Here is a 20387-nt window from a genome sequence, read left to right on the forward strand (position 1 = left end):
AAGATGCAGCTGGTAGCGGAAACTACAGGTCTTAAGCACCCAGCACGATGCGCAATATGGAGCGCGCTTGGGAACAAAGCCAACTGGCGACGCTACTTAATAGCGGGCCCCGACAGTATGGATCTGCCTAATCTACATGTGACTTATGAATATTCAATGGCGATCCACTGGTTGACTGACTAAGATTTCCTGGCGATGGTCTAAAGCTATTCGAGTCTACAGTTAACTGATGGCGTTTATCAACCTAAGAGTCGGTTTGTTGACTTTAGAGAGCAGACCGTATTGACACCGCCCTGTTTTTTACACAAGTACAATTCACCTTTGAGCCAATGCCAACAAAACTCTTGCTTTCTCCGCTTCCTGTAGTGCGAATGTTGATGAGTTGTTTCTATAAATAGGCCCCAAACTGCAATTTGTGAAACTGCAGTGATAGTGCTCACGTATTAGCGACCGAAAGTTTAACCGCAGTAACCCAGTGTTTTGCTGCAAGCAGAACGAAATTTTTCCACTCGAAACTTCACAATTCGTTGATTGCGTGAATGCATTTTACCGATTCTATTATCACTTTTAAAACTTTCAGTATAAATATAGCATGATGAATCTTGTATCTGCCTCAAGCCTAAAAAGTTTGTGATACGACTGTGGTTAAAAAGGCATTTTACCCTGGGGTGACAGAAAACTAGGCTCAGACCACTAAACAAAGCCACACCTCACCCATCTAAACATAAATCCCTCTGATTTGCCAAACGGTTGCGCGCAAGAATCCGGCCGCTTTTCGGCTCTTGGAAAAAAGGGGCGCATGGCGTAGCTCTGCGCACAAGCAAACACCAAGACGGTGGGTCGTAAAATCAAAACTGCTCCACAAACATGCGGAAACAAAAGGATCTTTAGCTTTAGCCGTCATCGCTCTCTACTCGGGCACTCGCTCGGTGGAGGTGGTCGCTTTTATTTAAGTATGACACACGCAAGTGTAGAAATTCCAAAACCATTCTTGTTCTCCAGTTGTGGTTAGTGTCGGGGCAGCAGCTTCATTATGCGTCGCACATAGGGATTGCCGCTCCACTTTTCAAGAAATTTCTGCAATCAAACAGAGTCTTTTCTATTGACTTGTTCGAACACAACCTGTGGTATTGATGGGATGTACTTCTATTTGCTTCAATAGTCATGGGGGCGTGAAAAAAACACCACCCGCAAACTTGGTACAAATGAAGATGTCGCATATGACGTTACGGTGCTGTGAGTATGTTAACGCGTTCACGGCTTGAAGGAAAACTATATATAACTGCTACAAGCGGCAACTCCAACAAACTCCACCAAAGTCTGTTCAGGCGTTAACTTCAGACGAGAGGATGCGCGACATCCGCGGGGTTCATGGAAGCGTTTGTGTGTGGGTTTATTTGTTTGTTGATTTTAGAAGAATTATTCGCATCGTCTTTCATTTTTTTGTAATCAGCATATGTTCGATTATTTGCCAACGTCTAATTTGTAGAGTATGTGAGTTTTTTGTTTCCTTTGGTTTTGTGCATACCAGTTGGGGTAACTGTCGGATGCAAGGTCATTAATCTTTATTTCTGGAATGTTCTCTTGGAACTCGCTTTGCATTGACACAATGTCATTAGTGAGATAAAATAAACTTCAATGGTTGTACAAAAAAACTGTCATAAAACAAAATAAGTTTCGAGTTGTCCCAGACAAAACAGCCGCAAAATAACTGCTACGTAAATATACAGAGAGAGAGAGCGGTTTTTCACCAGCGCAGTGAAAAGAACATGAGGATTTCATATACCAGTGGTTTTATAGGCAATTCGTTTCACTCGCCAAAGGGTAATCCCCGCTTTACACCGAACTGTAACATTATTACCTCCATCTCCATGCTGTCGTTTCGCTCGTGCAGAATCCGGTACAGATACCAAGCGGCAGCGTTCCTCGCAATGCATAATTCACCGCAAGACCGACGAACGTCGTCGTTGTTTAAAAACCTATTGAGCATCACGCGGCATTTTCTGCAAGATTAGTTACAAGAGTTCAAGTCGGATAATTTCGACTGTAATTGTGATGCAATTGTAGATAGGAATTATTTCGCCCTCGATCGCTTTCGTACGCGTGCATAATTTAAAGCCCGATATTTTGAGAAGATGTTTTTCGTCCGTTTCGAACCAACGGGGAAACCAAAGTATTGACGCAACATTTGAAAAAAGTCAAAGTCACTCCATTAACGCGAAATATCAACACGTGCCAAGGTAGTCATCCATTAAATTAGTGTTAATGCGACTCTCAAAACAGTTTTTAAGGTGGAGTAAATTTACGTTTTTCCAGTTGACGTTTCTGTAGCGAAGGGTATCCTCCCATAAATACGGGCAACAATGTTGATCAAATCCCAAAAAAGCATAAACTCACCTGTGGTTTTTCTCCATGTAGCGACACAACCCTTCAGCCAGCATCGTTAAACCCGTCCCATCGACAACTTTCGTTGAGTTAACTGCGTCGACGCACAGAGCAACCCACTGGTTTGATTGGTCCGAAGATGAGTTTTGTGCCGCAGCGAATGCCACGGCAAAGGATCGAAGGCCTGTGATGATCGCACGGTCGCTGTTGGTAAACGGTGTGGTTGTGGCGTTTCCCAAAATGTCGTAGGCTTCTCTATGCATTCCGGCGCATTTTAGGACGTGAGCAGCGGCCTGCAAAACAAAATGAGTGCGAAGTGTGAAACAGTGGATTGTGAGGTTCAAGAAACATTGTTTTGTAGTTTTACTGCATTCACTGCGTATCAACATTGAGTTTATGGTAAAAATTGGAGGAGATTAGTTATGATCCACAAAAGTCATATGTAACTAAGTTAGACAAACATTGTTAATCAAGTTTATTTTGATAAATCTTTCCTCGATGTCCACCGAAAATGTCAGAAATTTCCATGTGATTCAGAGTAAAATCCTCAAAAAAATTTCACGGTTCATTTACTTCATGTAAAGAATGAAGGAAACAAAAATCGGAATAGCTACCGTTTTGCAGTGGAAAGAGGCAGACTTTGACGTGGCAATGCTCTTCAGTTCCCCAATAAGTGACTTATTAATGTTTCCAGACGTCTTCAGCTCCTTCGCACATTCGCACAAGGTCATGTAGAAGTCTGTCTCCTCAAAGTCGTCGGTTATCTGAGAAAACCACTTGTAACAAAAACGAAAACTGTCAAGTCCTGGTTTTCGTCCAGACTCAAGTGGAAGATAAGTTGGGTTTGGTTCCCTCTTTGTAAATAAGCAAAGGGACTTTTGCGGTGTCGAAATTATCCAGGGGGAGTTTAGTGTGGGTTATTCCAACTCTAAAACACCGCAGGTTTGATTATTAACGAAGATTTTCTTTAAACCCAAGCAGGTTTCGCTTAATGTTCCGCGAGGCTTTCTAAAGAGTTATAACCCTCGTTGACTTATTACCAACAGGGCAGCAATTACGAGAACAAGCAAATCAATGTGGTGAATAGATCACACAATTCGACCAAACAGATTTACGTGCGCACACAGAACACTTAGCATTTTGTTGAAAACTCCTCACCTGTTCGGCCACTTGCGCAACCTCGTCAAACTTCTCGGAAGTTATGAGTGAGATGATCTTTAGTTTGGTTGACCAATGTTTCAACTCGTTCGAATCCGTGTTTTCTTCAACGTACGAAGATAAACGGTGACACACGGAGTCTAAGCGGTCTTCCTTGCCAAGCCACCTACAAAGTTCATTTTTATTGAATTTCGAATATTGTAGTTTACGTACATAACCATGGCACTTATACATAATAACAAGTTAGCAGCAAGCAAAAGTTTGTTGCATCTAGTGGCAGAACTAATTAGGAGTTTTTTATTGTATGACAGAACGTTTGTCAAATGCAATTAATGGCTTAATAGTTGATTAAATTTTATACAAAAGATTTGTGTTATCACTAGAAAAAGTGAAACAAAGGGGTCTGTTACCACTGAAAATTTGACTATAGTCTTGAAATGGCAAAATCTTACTTTAAGCAGATGGACTGGGCATAGCAGGACGCAGAAAGAACAGACCACGATTTAGTACAATAAGGATGACAATGTGCCAATCTTTGGGCACTTTTCAATGAGCTGTAATCACCAGATCTGCATACAAGAGAAAATACGTACAGTAAATGTGTGGACTTGGAGCGGTTTAACTTCAATTTGAACGATATGGGGCGTGAAGTAATAAATTACCACATACCACCAATACAATACGATACGATACACACCCAGTTCCACCACCAAACCCGTGTTTCCCGCAACTGAGCAAAGAAAGGGAGTTAACGATGGTTGCCAAACGATGCTCGTTCGAATTTTGCTTTCCTCTTCGACGCGCAAGGTCACGGTTGACCGACGAACAAGAGTCATCGGCGACGTAGTTGTTTAGGCCAGTTAAAGCCATCACATGGCTCAGTCCGATTGGAATGTTTACGGTTCGGGTTTGGATAAGTTGGCTCAACAAAACGCGGAATCTCCAGTCGTGTGGATACCTGTGAATACAAACGTTCAGGATATCTACATTTTCGAAGTCGTATTTAACCCTAAGAAAAGTGCGTGTTGTGTTTCTGTATGGTTGTGAGTGAGTTTTTGGAAACGTGCAAAGGAATGTATCTGTCTGTGTTTGCAAGACACAATGTCTGTTTGGTAATTTAGAGCTTTATGCGGTAAACATGCTAACATGAAAGTGTTCTATCAGGTGTTTTTGTATAAACCACATAAAGGTATTTTGCTATTCTATTCTTCTGCTCTGCAATACAAATATTCTCGAATTGCTTCATGTTTAGCCAAGTGAAATTTAACGGTTTCGGTGCAGAGGAAAGGTAAACGTTGTTGCTCTCAAAACTTAACATAACGCCTGTGTTTTCTTATGGCAAACTTGTGCTTCGTTATCAGGGGTTGTGTGGCGGGTTAATCATTATACAATATAAAGGCTCCTTGTGTGAACTTTATTGCCAGGTTGAATCCAGCCTGTAAGCGATGTTTTCGCCACTGTTTAACTTGACCGTGCAAAATTAATAGGACATTTTCAGCATATTCTAATGCACGTGGCACAAACCTGTGTACATATTTCTGTACTGCTCGACAAGCAGCTCTTTCGTCGTGACGTAGCAGTGACGCAAAGACGAGCAGGCATTGGCGCATTGTGGCGTCACGAGCGGCGGTCAGGTCCGATGTCATTTCTTCGGAAGTTGAATCCCGTAAAATATCTTCAACACAAGTTTACTCGGCTTAATGGTTGGGTGACCTTTGCAAAGTTTGCAAAGTTGCGAAAAACACTATTGTGTTTACATTAAAAAACAATACAAAATGTATGAAAAATTGCATTCCAAAAACAGCAATTCTTTCCACAAATGAAAAATGTAAACATGCTGCTCGTTATGAAGATATATTTGACAATGCTACATGACAGAATTTTACCAACAAAATTTTTCCTTGTGCAATAATAGTTAACGGCACATTCAGAGAAAAAAGATCAAACCACTGTAAGTCTCGACTTACCGATCGCAGCGAGGGTAAACTCGGCCGCGACAGAAGATTTAACCCAGGGTCGTAGCAGTTCTTTGGCACGTTTCTCGTCTTTCACATCGAAGCATAGCGTCGCCATGGCGACCGCCAAGTCCGCCCGCTTGCCCTCTGCCGCCACCATGCGACCACACTTCAATGTAATTTGTTTAAACAATAGTTATAGATGGCAGATGAAAATTTATTTAAAAGATTCTTACATCTTCGTAAACCTTCATGGCCTGTTTATGATCGCCGGATTGCCTTAAAGCCAAAGCAAGACCGCATAAGTCGTGAAAGTCGGGGTTTGAAATGGTTTGGAAAACTTGAACTGCTTCCCTGTATTTTCCATTAGCGCTGTGACAACAGAAAAATTGATTGCAATATTTGCGCTTTAACCATGTATGTTGCGCAATTCCTGAAAAAATGAATGAAAAAAAATGAAATAAAGTTGAAAATTCCATTAGCATTGTGTAGTAATTCCAGCATTGCTACACAATGCTGGCAATCGGTTTGAAAGAATGAATTAAATTTGAACAGAGTGACAAAAAGTTAAAAATTTATTCCCCAGATATTATGGAATTACCACAGCATTCTCGCGTAGTTGGCATTCGCTTTGTTCAATTTAGCTGAGAGCGATGAAGGATGACATTTTTCATCAAACTCCAGCTGAATAATATCCACCGCCCGTCTGTAGACTTCCTCCGCAGACCGGTTTAAACCGGATTGCTCCAGAATGAAACCATGAAGTGTCAACGCCCAAGCACTGCACTCAAGGAAATAATGTTACACAATATGGTACCACGCACTACACTGCCGTCTGAAGTAAAAAAACGCCACACTGGCAATAAATGCACAAACTCTATTAAGATACCCCCAGTTGTTTTTGTGTCTTCACAAACCTGTCGGGATGTCGTTCGCAGTATTTGTATGTTTGAGGGAGTGAGGTCGATATGGCGTTCATATCGTGGATATTTTCCCGGTAACGTTGAGTTGATCGATCTTCACATTCACTCACAACACGCGCCACCCACGAGGCGTAAGCTGTAAGAGAAAGCATAGTTTGTGAGTTCATCAACGCAGTATAAGTGTTAACATAAGACGAAGGTATACAACACTGACAACAACAGGAGATATCTATTCCAGGGTATCAGACCACACCATGTTCTCTTGCAACAGGGGGTTTTCGCCAACAACGCGAAAAGTTTAATGGTGAACATGTGCAACATAATACGCCCGAAATTAATTGCCCTTCTTTGTACATAAATGTATTTTACCCTATCATTATTTGATAACTACGAAGCACGAAGGAAAACTTACTAAATTTGCCGAAGTTTTACCATTTAAATACAAACTTGCCTGTGCCAGACTGTCCGTGCAATCCAAGTTCAGTAGCATGACGAAACAAATCCATTGCTTCTTCACTCCCGACGCTTTCAGCAACTAACGCCTTGGTCAAAGGGTATGTTTGATAAAGGCATGTTCAATATATGGTTATAACTTTTTGTGTTACTGCTTGATGCGGCACACGAGAATGCGTACAACCACCGCAGAAGCCCTATTACTTAAAGGCGATACGTCGTAATTAAAAGCGGTTGCCATGTACCTGCACTATGTTAAGGCAGGAATATTTTAATTCAAGGAACAACAGTGTTCTGATATACACATGCTAGTCATTAGCTTTAAATATCCCTAAAAATTGGTTGAGAAAATGCTTGTTATATTGGCTGAAACTGTTTACCTGCCCAATCCAGCTATTTGGGAAAGATGGCTCCAAGCTTTGTGCGACTTTGAAAGCTTGATGAGCCAGCTGTACTTGGGACTGTAGTAAGTACATTGAACCAAGGTTGCTCCACGCCCAGCAGTTGTTCGCATCTGCCTCGATCGACTTAATAAATGAGTGCTGCGCCAAAGCCCAGTTCTACACAAAAACAGTTTAGTTATATGGAATACAATATATCAAAGTGAATTTAAATTTTTCGTTTTTAGAATGTACCCAACAAAGATTCATTAAATACCCCAATCATTAGGACAAACTATTTTGTAATTACTGTGAGCCGACTTTGCCGACCATACGGAATAGGTCGAAACAGTGGCCATCTGTCTGCAGCTTGCAGAAATCATATAATCGGCTCTACTTTGCTTATATTTTGTAATTGTTCAGCTATACACGCATTTCAATACTAATAATTATACACCTACACACCTCTATATACTTTGACGCCGCAACTACACCGAGGCTGTTCCAAACAATGTGGTCACCTGCCTCCAGGGATATCGCTTTCTGCAAAGCCTAAAAAGGAACGCAAAAATCAAGAAAATGCGTTCAGTCCCAGCACGTCACAAAAATAGAATAAAGGGGAAAAATGGAAAAAATGCAATATTTACGTTTTGTGATTTTTCTGCAAGCTGCGTGGCAAGGGATAGGTCAGTTTCCTCTTTTGCTCGATAAAACAGGTTCATTCCAAGATCGTGCCACAGCGACGACAAGTTGTCATGCAAAGAAATTGCTTGCGAAAAACATTTGCTACCCAACGCAAGCATCTGCGAACACAAAAAAATATTACAATTTCTCGCAGTTGATGCAAAGTCTTCGAAAGCAAATGTATCGTAAATTTGATAACTTAACCCACACCATTCTGCAGATGGCAAAGATTAGTATCGAAACAGTTATTAAAACACGTTTTTGTTGTGTATTACGGGACTTACTTGTTGTTTGTTGAGAGCTGCCAAATTATCCCCAGAACGTTCAGGGCGAAGTACATTTGGGACATCGATTTTCACTTGACTTTCGTGCAGAACATGAAGCACGTTACAACATTCACCCAAAAGCTTCCAAAGGCAGGACATGTTGCCACTACAAACAATAACACGTCTAATCTAATAAAGTCATTGGAGTAACCGCCTAACCTCGATGAAATAGCTGATGTAAGGTAACGTATTGCTTCTGCAACGTGATCGCAACAAGTCTGGTCTCTTCCTTCAGTCAGCATCTGTCTAGCTTGAGCCAGGTGGCTTTCACCTAAGCCTTAATACAAATGTGACTAAATGTTATGGTACATATAAATGGGAAAGATATACGTTAAGAATATAATACACATATCTACTTAGCTTTACAATATAAATGGACACCCAAACTTGCTTAAAGAATCTCGTTTTAGATGTTTCATTTATAACTAACTGTATTCAATTTGAATAATTATATTTGTAAAGGCCAGATACAACTGCATGACCTATGTACGAGTATTATATTTGTTGAGACAGGGTTTTTCTATACCTTTCAACGCAGGTACGTAATCCGGGATAATTTTCAACACATCCTCATATTCTGTGATTGCTTCCACGTGTTGTCCTAATATCTATCAGGAAAAAACACAACCTTTACGGCGCGAATTTTATCAATAGCTTAACAGCGGTTTCACCTGTTTGACGGTGGCCATCTGGAAGACGCTGTACACGGAGTTCGGGTTGAGTTCATGAGCTTTGTTGAACGCTTTCCACGCTGCGCCGTAACTTCCACGACCGACATATCCTTCGCCGAGGCACTCCCAACAAATACTACACATATAGTGTCAATGAACAAACTATCACTAACCGTTTTGTGGTTGAGGTTTAATGTACATTTGAAATAAGTTAATTCATGCCTTCAGATAAATAGTAAATATAAACCTCCACATTTGGGGTATTTGATCATACTGTAAGCACCAAGTTTATAAATAGTAATTACATTATGCAAAATCTTAAAACGACATGATACAGTGGCCCAATTTAGCAGGAAAGGATAAAGATACAAGCGAAGGAATTATATTGGTTGCTGTAACTTACTAATCATTGGCATCTGCCCTGAGAGCAGACAGGAAACATTTAATGGCGCTGTTCCCGTCTTTCATCTTCAAACGACAAAGTCCGAGTCGTAGCCAAGCCCACTTACATGTTCCAGGGACAGCAACACTCGTTACACCCTCGTATAACGCGACAGCATCGTCGAAATTGCCTGAATATGATCAGATACGACGTTAGATAATCATTAACAAACCGACAGTCATTTACGCCAATGGATAAAAAACTTCCTTTTAATGGAGTAGCGTAATAAATTTATTTTTAAAGGGTCTTTCATAAATGGAGGAAAATACCAAGTTGACGTCACTTGCCAACAAAGCAAACATTTTCCTAATAAAGGGCCTGCGCAGTGGGGCGATCCCGCCTTGCTATGCGTAAGCATGGCATTACTTCTGACTTTTCCTAATAGATTTACACTTTGTCAATATTTCCAAACGCGTGACGTGCCAGAAACTCGTAAACTTGTCGTTTCACTTCATTTTGCTCAGTTCTATCATCCGGTAATGTGTAGGTGCCAGGAAGATTTATAAGTTTAAGGGAAGTTCGGCCACACACACCTTCCGCCACATACAAATCAGCCAGAGCGGATCCGGCATCCTCGCTCCCTTCATCAAGCGCGTAGGCTTTCTGGTAACACTTCTTCCCCCTTGTTTTGTCATCTGCCACTTGACAGTAGTAATGTCCCAAATACAGAAACGTTTCCCCGTGGTAGACGTCAAGTTTAGCGGCCTGGATAAGTTATAGGCCTTGTTAAGGTTATTTTTATACATAATTGTGAACAAGGCCACGGTTTCGACCTAACAGGTCTCATCAGTGCAGCTATGGTGTGACTTTCAAGGATCTTGTGAGTCGAATAGCCGGCAAGACTTCCACTTTGTGATGAACATACAACCGCCGTCAAACTTTGGTACCAACCTAGGTGCACCATAGCTGTACTGATGGGACCAATTTGCTGGAAACAGTTGCCCTGTCTACAGCTCACTATAAAAAAACATATTGGCTTTATTTCTTGAAAATGTTAACAAACCTTTAAGAACGTTGCGAGACATTTAGTTTTGTCCCGCCGATAAGATAGGTCGGATTTCCACATCAGCTTTCCGAGGGTTAGAGTAGCGAGCAGATTGTTTTGGTGATCTGATACTAAAGATTTTACTGAAATGATCGCACCTTCCTTGTCACCATCCTGCGCCAAACAGTTACACAGTTTGACTATTTTTGCACCAAATACAGTTGCTTGGGCATATAATCTTTTTTTTTTCAAAATTTATTTCTGTAGTCAAGGCAAAATTTATAACATTTCGGGTTATGTTGACCCTTTTGCAAAAAAAATTTTCTTGCCTGAAATTGCAACTGTGCTTGCCAACATTTTGCATTAACGTCTTCTGCAGCACTTGGATTTTGAGCCAGAATGTCTTTCACGCTGTCCCAATTTTCAAGTTTTGCCTCCACCGCCACAAGACCCAAAACTGCATGTTTTGAATAAGCCGGAATATTTGACAACTGTAAAAAACGGGAAATTTTAACAAATCAAGGTGACATTTACAGAAAACGACATTGGGCTGAATTGCAATAAAAGTTGGTGGAATTTATTAGCTAGATTTGCATATAAACTGATTGACGAGATTTACGAGATTGTAAACGAATTGAGAAAAATGCATGCGGACGGAGTCCCACAAATGGCTCAGTGTAATACGACTATTTACTGCGTCACAAAACCTTTGCAACAAAGTGCAAGTTGTCACTAAATAAACAAGTCCTTTACTGGAAAGCGCGAGGAAAGGCTACAACATAAGGCAGCAATTTGAATTGTTGCAGTTCTGAGTTTGCGACACGAGCCACAGTAATGTCTGAAATTTGTCCGAAGAACACCACATTCTGCTACATTCCGGGTTTAGGCAGAAAAAAAACCTTCAGATTTCAAGCCAGAAGTAAAAAACCTGATTGAATCCTTGTACACTGTCAAATACAATTCTAAAAAGATTATAATATTGATAAACAAATCAGATTATGGATTGAAAGTAGGCGACGGGCTGAAGAAAGATATAGAAGAAATTGCCACAACTCAAACATTTTGTAGCAAACACATTAACTTAGTGTGGTTGGCTCACAGCCATGGGGCGGTATCTATCTCTGAAGTTTACAAGAAGTTAATGGGAAATAAAAACTTCCAGAATATCAAGGACAAATCGGCAATCATCTGCTTTGGCGGGGCATATTTGGCAGGCAAAGATTTGGCAAAGGTTCGTTAGGAAAAAAGTTAGTATTAGTTTAATTGTGATATAAACAGCGTTACAAAATTAATGACATTTTTCTGTAATAAACAATAAAAAAAGAGTAGATTTATGGCATAATCATCTTACTTCTGGCCATTATTATTTCGCAGGTTGTCCTTAACGTTGAATATAAGAACGACTACGTTGCAAAAGCCGCTGGGAAATTGTTAAATGGGCGAGAAGGAAAAGTTTTAGAAATCGGACCACTTAAAAACGGATGCTGTCAATGTTGTGATCATGGGGATGAAAATAAAGAAGAAAATGAAGTAGAAAAACATCAAAGTGTTTCTGGCAAGATGTGGGGTTCCTCTGTTACGTCCGCCTCGCTTTTTCGTAAATACAAAATAGAAGGTCATTATTTACAGGATTACATCTTATGCAGAAGATGGAAACGAATGTTAATCGATTTGCTGCCATTACCCAATGGCCCAGATAGTCCTTGCATTGATAATAAGTTATTATACTCTTTTGCCTCGAAATCCAGCAAATGATTACTGTGTTCGTCTTGATTCATTTCGCTACTGACTTTAGATGTGATGACAAAAACAAATTTGCAAGGAATAATTGCTTCCCGCTTGTGACGCAACAATCATAAACATCATGGTGGCGGACATTGATTAACAAATAGTTGCATCGTATTCCGCAGTTTTTTCTGTTTAGCGATTAAAGCAAAGGCGAATCATTTCGGTGGGAAATCACTGATTGCTGATTTAGCTTATTATGGTATTACTGTTTTCATGGATTGCAGTGCCAATGAGGCAAAACTGCTGTTACAAATAAATGTAAATTCGTTTGAAGCAATTAGTGGTGTGACGTTTAATGTGCTTGTACAACATGTGATCAACGTATGCATCACCCTTACAACAAAAACAACCACAAACCAAGCATATAAGCACTATATTTATGTGTCAATAACAACTTAACACCGCACAGGCATGGCAAACTACAACATCGACCTTATCACTGGTATGGCAAAACAACTTTCTTGTCTCCAGCAGAGCAATAGTCAGTAAATAGTATTTATCCTTCACAAAATATGTCAAACTTTGTGAGTCATAAACAGATTGTCAAATATTTTACCATCTTAACCTCCATGAAATACAAAATTACCTTCTCGTACGTTGACTTTGCAAGGTTCAGTGAGGTTGGATTGTGTTGTGATGCAAGCGCTGTTGCCAGGCATTGAGTGAGCTCTAGTTTTAGATCACCAAGTGGTTGGATTTGTGCAATCCAGCTACCACGTTTTGTGGGATGCAACTTTTTGCACTCCTGAAGACCAGTCCTGAAATAAAACATTGATAACACTGGAAACTACTGGTGTCAGGCCCCAAAGATGGAGGTGCAACCATCAGGGCCCATACAAGTATGGGGGCCCTCATTAATAGCGAAAGGGGCCCATAAAAACCATTATTATAAGGGAATTCTGACATAAAGGCAGGGTTTGGCCCATAATTTCATGTTTTGTGCCATATGCTTCACACACTGTTGTTGTATGAGCAGATAAAAATAAACAGTAATATTATTTTTTAGGACACTTACTTGGCAGCCTTTTCTGCATTATTTCCCTGGTGCATTTTGTTTAGACATATGCTCAGTATCAGCCACCCAGGCACAAAGTCGCTTGCACTTTGTAAACCTTCTTGTAACAGTTTTTGGCAGTCTTCCAATTTGTTACGATAATACATCTGGCATCCTTGATACATCGACTGGTAAGCTGAATCACATGATTCAAGTGCTTTCTTCATGTCGTCAGATGGATCAGAAAAGGATTCTGTGATAAAATGTAGCAAATGGACTTATAACATAATCAAAAAAAATGGAAACAAAGTATTAAATAACAAAGTATCATGGCAATTTGACTTGGAGATGCTTATCTTTAAACATTACTTAAAATTAATATCATGCAGTAAAACAACTTTACCTTGTAAGTTTATTTGAATTGCAACTTCACCAAACAACCTATTTTTAAAGTCCTGATTTGCTAATTTGATACAAAGTTGCTTGATGTCTGGCAAATAGTCTTTCAAGCAGCCTTGTTTTGATGTTAAAACCATGAAAAGATGTTTCAATGCATCTTCCTTGTCATTTTGTGACCCTTCCTCATTTTGCATTAGATCGGACATCACTTTATAAATCTGACAAGGTAATATGTGTGGATTGAAATGTTTATGTTGTTATTACTGTTTGTGAAATTTTATTTTAAATTCAAATATTTATATTATGTGCTTGCTCACAAATTGAGGTTGAAATTCCAGTTGATCATAATCATCCACGGCCTGTTTTAAGCATTTGAGAACAGTCAACTGTGTTGGAGTATGGTTTAATGAAGAAAGCTTCTCTAGATCCTGCTCAGCAGTATGTAATGTGTTTAAAGCCAAGCTAAATTGGCTATTGTTGCAATAAGCCTGAGCAAGTCCATTCAAAAATTCCAACTTTTTTGCAGGTTCCAATCTGTTTAAATGCATATTAGGTTAATTAGCTTGAAGCTGCGTATATAAAGCCTCAAATCTCTTTTAACATAATCACTTCCCATATAGGTAGTAAAAATTTGGCCTTAAATGACTCTGTTAAACAAAATAATAGAATACAAACCCAAATTCAAAACTAACTATATACAGCAATATAACTTACTTAGTTTGATTCAATAAAAACTGGTATGCTGATATGAGGACTGAAATTTGCTCAGGACTCCCCTTCATGTTGTGCTTTGAGAACAAGTTAACAATTCCCTGATAGGCCAAAGCATTGTCTGGTTGGCATTCACTTGCTTTTGTGTAGGAAGTAAAAGCAAGTTCATAATGTCTCAGTTCAGAATGGCACAAACCAGCAAATACCAAAGCGTTGTAATTCAAACCGTCTTCATCCAATACATCCTAAGAAAAAAAACACTGTAATTTTTATTTCATTGCAAGATACGAATACATTACTTGGCAATGAACAAGAGCTGCTTCGAAGTCCTTCCCTTGTATTGCTTGCTTTGCATTTTTCAAACTGACTTTTGCCTTTTTAGATGACATATTAGGTGTCCGCTGCAACTTATATTCAAGAACGAGCTGAAGCAAAACTCATTTACACGTCGAGATCATTTCCTGGGGCTTTTAGAAAAATCCCCTATAGCATAGAAACAAAATTAAACTAGCGCAATGAAATTAAAATGACCCTTTTTGCGTTTTTGTTCCAATATATCACTTAAACAACATATTTTTAAAGTCCTGATTTGCTAATTTGATACAAAGTTGCTTGATGTCTGGCAAATAGTCTTTCAAGCAGCCTTGTTTTGATGTTAAAACCATGAAAAGATGTTTCAATGCATCTTCCCTGTCATTTTGTGACCCTTCCTCATTTTGCATCAGATCGGACATCACTTTATAAATCTGACAAGGTAATATGTATCACTTAAATAGGTTTACGACTGATTTATCATAGAAGTTAATTTAGTCAACACAAAATAACACACAATTCTTTTAATTCAATACTCCAATTAATTCAAGCCAAATAAAAAAATATTTACTGAAGCAAGAAACACCGCACTCGATGAGACAACACTTTAATAATCACGTTTTCAGACAAACAAAGGCAATGTAAAATAAGTTAATGTGGTGCCAAATAGTATACAAACTGGAACTATAAAGGAAAGTAATGTTACTGTGTCAAGTAGGCTATATTGTTTGCCAGAAGTAATATACCAGTGTCTATTTTGTTTTGTGTTGTGCAAACAAGCTCAAGCATAAGTTGGGTCAAACGACAGACATTGTACCTTTGATAAACCCCCGCGTTTCTATTGCACAGCTGAATTAACAGAACAGAACAGTGTGTAGGCCCCTTCTGTTGGCATACATTCATACGCACATGTATTAGTTTACAGTTGTGGCGGGGTATAATGTTACCGACGCTACACCAACTTGTGAAGCGAGGAAATATCTAGAAAAAGTCGCATAATGAGATACCAAACAGAAGCGCCCTATTGTATGGATTAAGCCCCCGTGTACCCAAGCATGCCCACTGATTGTAGAGCGAAGAGCGCAAGCGTGTGCGCCCTACATTCTTCCAGTTCATTGTTGATTGCTCTTCGCAAACGAGAAGGTGTATTGTTTGCGCTCTGCCTCCCTTCGCCTCGCTTCAAGTGCTCGTTAAGCAGCTCTCCTGGTCGCCTGTGCGATCATGCCTATAAACGTGCGAGCAGGTCACTCTTTTATTTGATTTCCTCTCGGTCGCTCTCACTCCCTCCTGTTGCCAAGCAGCGGGCGTCCATGGCGACTATACCGCGAAAAGGGTCTGTCATCGCGCCACTAGTCGCTTTATCGCGTGTAGGATCTACTGTCGACGCGAGAAGGTGTTGCTTGCTTGTTAACACCAGTTTGTTATCAGGTGCAGTTAATCTGTCTTTAAGCCGATTTGTCAACTATACACACTGCTGCCAAGATGGAAGATACTGAAAGAAAGAATGTGATGATAGCGGCTAGGGAGAGAGGTGAGTTGTATTTGCTAAATTTTTGATTGATGCGTTGGACAAACTGATTGATAAAGAACTTGCTGACAGACAGATTTGCCCTTTGTGGAACTTAGCCCGACAGCTCTCCACATTTTGATAAATAAATGAAACACATTAATACGAGATTGAACACTTTAGTGCAAACAACTCAAGGCACTAATAAATTATTTTACTTGACGAGCGTTCTGTGTGTGTTTGCCTTGTCCACTCGGAGACCGAAATTGAGTGCAATGAACATACTTTCGTATATCATGTTATAGTTTGCTTTGACCGGTAAGGAATTTGCCAAATCATTTTCATAACCTATTTTCTTTAAAAATGTGTAGATTCAATACCGTCTGTTTGCAAAAAATTTTGCAATTATTTCACATATACGTTGAAATGTTGACGCCTACATACTTACGCATCAATTTGTGTTTTTAATTTCAATCCACAGGTCCGGGTCCGGGCAGGTATGCTCTCCCAAGTACTGTCGGCTTCAAAACCCATGACTTCACTAAAAACATGAAGCCAGCTTACTCGTTTGGACAAAGACTAGACAACTCAAGTAAGCCAGTCGCTTTGTCCTGTTTATTTCCACAGCGCAACCTAATACCACTTCACTTCAATGACATGGTTGAACTTGCCTTTCAGTGTTCAGCAAAGATATTAGCCCCGGTCCCAAATACCACGTTGATGCGAGATTTACTAGAGTTGGCCCTGAAGGGGAGCCGAAGTACTCGATGCTGGCAAGGCAACCCGAGCCCAGTAAGTAATATCATACTGGCTATGATAAAACCACATGCTTCTCAACCAGTGCACCGCAAAGTTGTTCCAGGTGTAATATTTGATATGAATGCCTCAAAGCGAGTTTTGCAAACGTTGTGGGTAATGAAAGTCAAGGCTGTACTTACTAAAACCACGAAATTATCTTTTAATGTTCATTTTACATATAATTTGATATTACTTACAAAAAAATGTTAAAACAGACTTTGTCACTGCAACATACGGTTGAGAGGCATTGGATTAAACCATAGCATTAATAAAACCAATCAAAAGAAGCCTTATGATTCCAGTATACTGATTTTATAGAGCTTAACGTATATCAGTAGTTACCTGCTAGAGGGCAATATATTAGCTGTTTGTACTGCAATTTTTTAGTTGTGCAAAATGTAGCGCTATTAGACCTTTCGGTAAGTCCTAAGTGGACTGCTTGTCTTAAACATATTCCATTTTCACGTCCTTTCAATTAGAATAACGTGATAGTGTCATTCGACCAACATCTTACCATAAAACTACATCTGCAATAGTAAAGATCATTTAACAGTTCAATAACAAATTTACTCTTTTTTTCATGAAACTCTTCCTCATCGAAACAAAATTGCTATCATCGTCTACTCTTCATTGTTACTGTCACTAATTTTTACGTTTCGTGCATGCATTCCGCTTTGCAAATTTTCGCCCTTGTGTATTTCTGTCTTCACTAAAAAACAGACCTGTTTCGACCGCCCGGCCCGGGTACGTACAACAACCACAAGGTGCACCCGCAGGGTGAGCGCCACGCACCCAAATATTCGATGGCCGCTAGAACGCGCTTCCGTAAGCGTGATTCGAACCCGGCGGCTAACGCGTACACGCTTCCGGGTCTCATCGGCCCCAGGATTATCAACAAGAAAGCCCACGCCGCTTACTCTATGACCGGGCGTTCCACAATCCACGGCTTCGACGAGGATTTGGCTCGCACTCCTGGTCCAGCGAAATACAACGTCACGGGGCCAAATATTTACCGCAACAAGCAGCCCCATTATTCCATGCTTGGCCGCAACGTTATGCCTGGCGACAACACTAGAAAACCAGGTCCCGGTGCCCACTCCCCCGAAAAGGTCTACATGAACAAGCAAAAGGCTCCAGCTCACTCCATGGGCATTCGTCACTCGGAGTTCATTACCCCACTGATCATTGACGTCACCGATTGAGTGCTCTCTCTGTTCTTCCCTCACATAACACGGCCTTTCTTGTATACATTGGTCTTCGCGAAATATCTGCACACTATACAAAATGCTAATTGTGTACATTTTCCTTTAGTGCCCGCCCGCTCAGTAGAACATATTTCATGTTTGTTCTGTCCGTCCTTCAATTCATGCAAAAATCATTGATTCTGTTTCACATCATTTAATTTTTCAAACTTGCGTCCAACTATCTATTATTTATTCAAACGCATAATTAGAAACGTAGTTTGATATAAAGTAGGTTCTTTTACTTCTGAAAGAGATTACCTTCCGATCGAAGCCATTTCATTCAGTGCCCAACTTGATTGTTCCAGCTATATGTTGTTTTTGAATATACTACCCCTCTTTGTTGCATGACTTACATGTTGTCGCCCGTCCAATCGCCAACCATGATTCGTATTTTGATTTGCATGACGTTTTGTCGCTGAATTGCTTTTCATAACATTGAAGTCGAACAAGGAGTTGCAGCTTGTTCCACGTATCGCGTAGTGCTGGTAGTCGCCCATGCTTCTGCAGTTAAGTTGGGATTTAGAGCAAACCATTCCTTTTTGACCTTCTTTGGAAGCAAGGGAAGTGCTGTAGTTTTAATATCATTCATGATGATAAAGCATTCGTTCATTTAACTGCTTAGAAATTGGAATAATCTTTCAAAAATCGATAGCCGTGTTTTACTAACATTTTTGGTACAATCAATTACAGATTTTTAATAAAGGTTGGGTTGTAGACAGTTAAGTAGCCAAGCTATTCAGTACAACTATTAGAAACACTTTTATTACTGAGCAAAAACACCAATCTAATTTATTAGGTGCCAACCCAGGGCCAGTAATTGAAAGTAAGGGGAATTTAAACCTTTTTATACTTTTCGAGAATGCTAAAGTAAGTCAGGCATATAGCACTGGGGCAAACTGACTGAGTTGTATACAATGTCTGTATCAATCTAGCTATGTTGCAGAATTCCAAATATAATTGTAGAAGTTTGTGGGCCTTGTGGATAATTGTTTATAATGCTTCAAGAATAAGATGGGCCAGTTGCCTGCATAAAATTTATTTAGCGATTTATATAAGTGGTTTTCAAGTATTTTTGAAATGGGTCCCACTTTCATTTTTCATATCCTTGCTGCATAGTCCACGTTTGTATCTTTCATTCGCAGTCTTTACAATATTAAAATATTACGGTAGTGATAGGCGAGCCAAGAGACTGGTTCAAAAAGTCTCAAACCTCTCGACCCACATACATTTTGCGGCGCTCCCAGCTGATTTAAACAAATCTTGTGGAAAAACCTAGATGTATGTTTACATTTAGATCTTTTCAACACACCGGGCCCTGGCACATACAGATCAGAGCGTGTGCACCCTCCCAACGAACGCAAGGCACCGAGTTACTCCCTATCAGCTCGCACCCGCATCCGGAGGACGGACCCAAATCCAGCTCCCAACACATACAGATTGCCATCAGCCATCGGCAGTAGAGTTCCAAATAAACGCTCCAGTCCTTGTTATTCTCTTAGCGGGCGTTCGAGCGGCCAAGGTTTCGCAGATGACCTTGCCAGAACGCCGGGTCCTGCCGGGTACAAGGTGGTTCCGCCTGGTCGTTATCGTCGCAGCGCCCCGTTGTACTCCCTCGGTGGCCGTTGTTATATGCCTGGAGATAGCACCAAAAAGCCAGGCCCGGGTGCGCACAGTCCAGAGAACGTGTACAGGTCTTTGTACAGGGGTCGATCGTTTTCGATGGGGATTAGGCATTCTGAGTTTCTGACGCCGCTCATTGTTGACGTAGGCTACGATTAGATTTGGCAATTGAAAAGGCTCCGTTAAGCCTGGCTTTAGGGGCACGTATTTTTGTGGTTTCTGTGTAAAGCCTGCTCGTGTGTTTAAGCACCGCTATAAGTTGTTCAATTAAATCCATATACCATTCGCTTTGCCCTCACTGTGAAATGAATGCTGTATTGTTTCGGTAAATGCTTTTCGAAATTCTAATTTTAAGTTCAACTTCACACACGATATTCGTCACATCTTTTGCTTTGTGTGTGTTTAGAATGTAGAAAATTAGACGTATATTGTCAAGTGTGGTGTCGCGTTGCTACTTAGAGCCATTCCCATTTGCCTGTATTTCCGCTTGAATCATCCACTCTTCTTGTAAATATGGATTAAATGCCGAGGAACATGGTTTGTTTTGATCTGCGCGCGTGCTTCAATAAAGTGTTAACTAGAGTTTACGTATTCCTTGAACTACAGTTATAGTGGTGATCCGGTTGTTAGCAAGCGTATGACCTACGCGAAC

At 40.3% G+C, this 20387-nt stretch overlaps 2 protein-coding genes across 3 annotated transcripts; one reads left to right on the top strand and one right to left on the bottom strand.

Annotated features, from left to right (window-relative positions):
• Positions 1-658: 658 nt before the first annotated feature.
• On the bottom strand, positions 659-14704 carry LOC145897590 (tetratricopeptide repeat protein 37-like). The gene is made up of 30 exons (XM_082985944.1): positions 14554-14704; positions 14258-14499; positions 13861-14077; positions 13548-13761; positions 13166-13397; positions 12737-12908; positions 10692-10853; positions 10381-10536; positions 9911-10082; positions 9339-9507; positions 8936-9071; positions 8791-8872; positions 8424-8541; positions 8223-8370; positions 7902-8057; positions 7720-7806; positions 7255-7434; positions 6873-6963; positions 6416-6557; positions 6100-6279; positions 5735-5870; positions 5511-5667; positions 5068-5218; positions 4241-4501; positions 3996-4112; positions 3544-3709; positions 3000-3149; positions 2398-2678; positions 1862-2003; positions 659-1077 (listed from the first exon to the last, which is right to left on the bottom strand). The coding sequence occupies exons 1-30, from the start codon at positions 14641-14643 to the stop codon at positions 1009-1011; spliced, it is 4776 nt and encodes a 1591-aa protein (XP_082842070.1). The 5' UTR covers positions 14644-14704; the 3' UTR covers positions 659-1008.
• A 1199-nt stretch (positions 14705-15903) lies between these two features.
• LOC145897391 (ciliary microtubule associated protein 1A-like) lies at positions 15904-20317 on the top strand. Of its 2 annotated transcripts, none has more exons than XM_082985659.1 (4): positions 15904-16097; positions 16555-16665; positions 16752-16865; positions 19410-20317. In XM_082985659.1, exons 1-4 carry the CDS (start codon positions 16049-16051, stop codon positions 19892-19894), a joined length of 759 nt encoding a protein of 252 aa, XP_082841785.1. In that variant the 5' UTR covers positions 15904-16048; the 3' UTR covers positions 19895-20317. The 2 variants fall into 2 exon arrangements, with proteins under 2 accessions (XP_082841785.1, XP_082841786.1); XM_082985660.1 differs by lacking the exon at positions 19410-20317 and adding an exon at positions 17592-18583.
• Positions 20318-20387: the final 70 nt, after the last annotated feature.

Source organism: Ascidia mentula, chromosome 4 (assembly GCF_947561715.1).
Source record: "Ascidia mentula chromosome 4, kaAscMent1.1, whole genome shotgun sequence".
NCBI classification, from domain to species: Eukaryota; Metazoa; Chordata; class Ascidiacea; order Phlebobranchia; family Ascidiidae; genus Ascidia; species Ascidia mentula.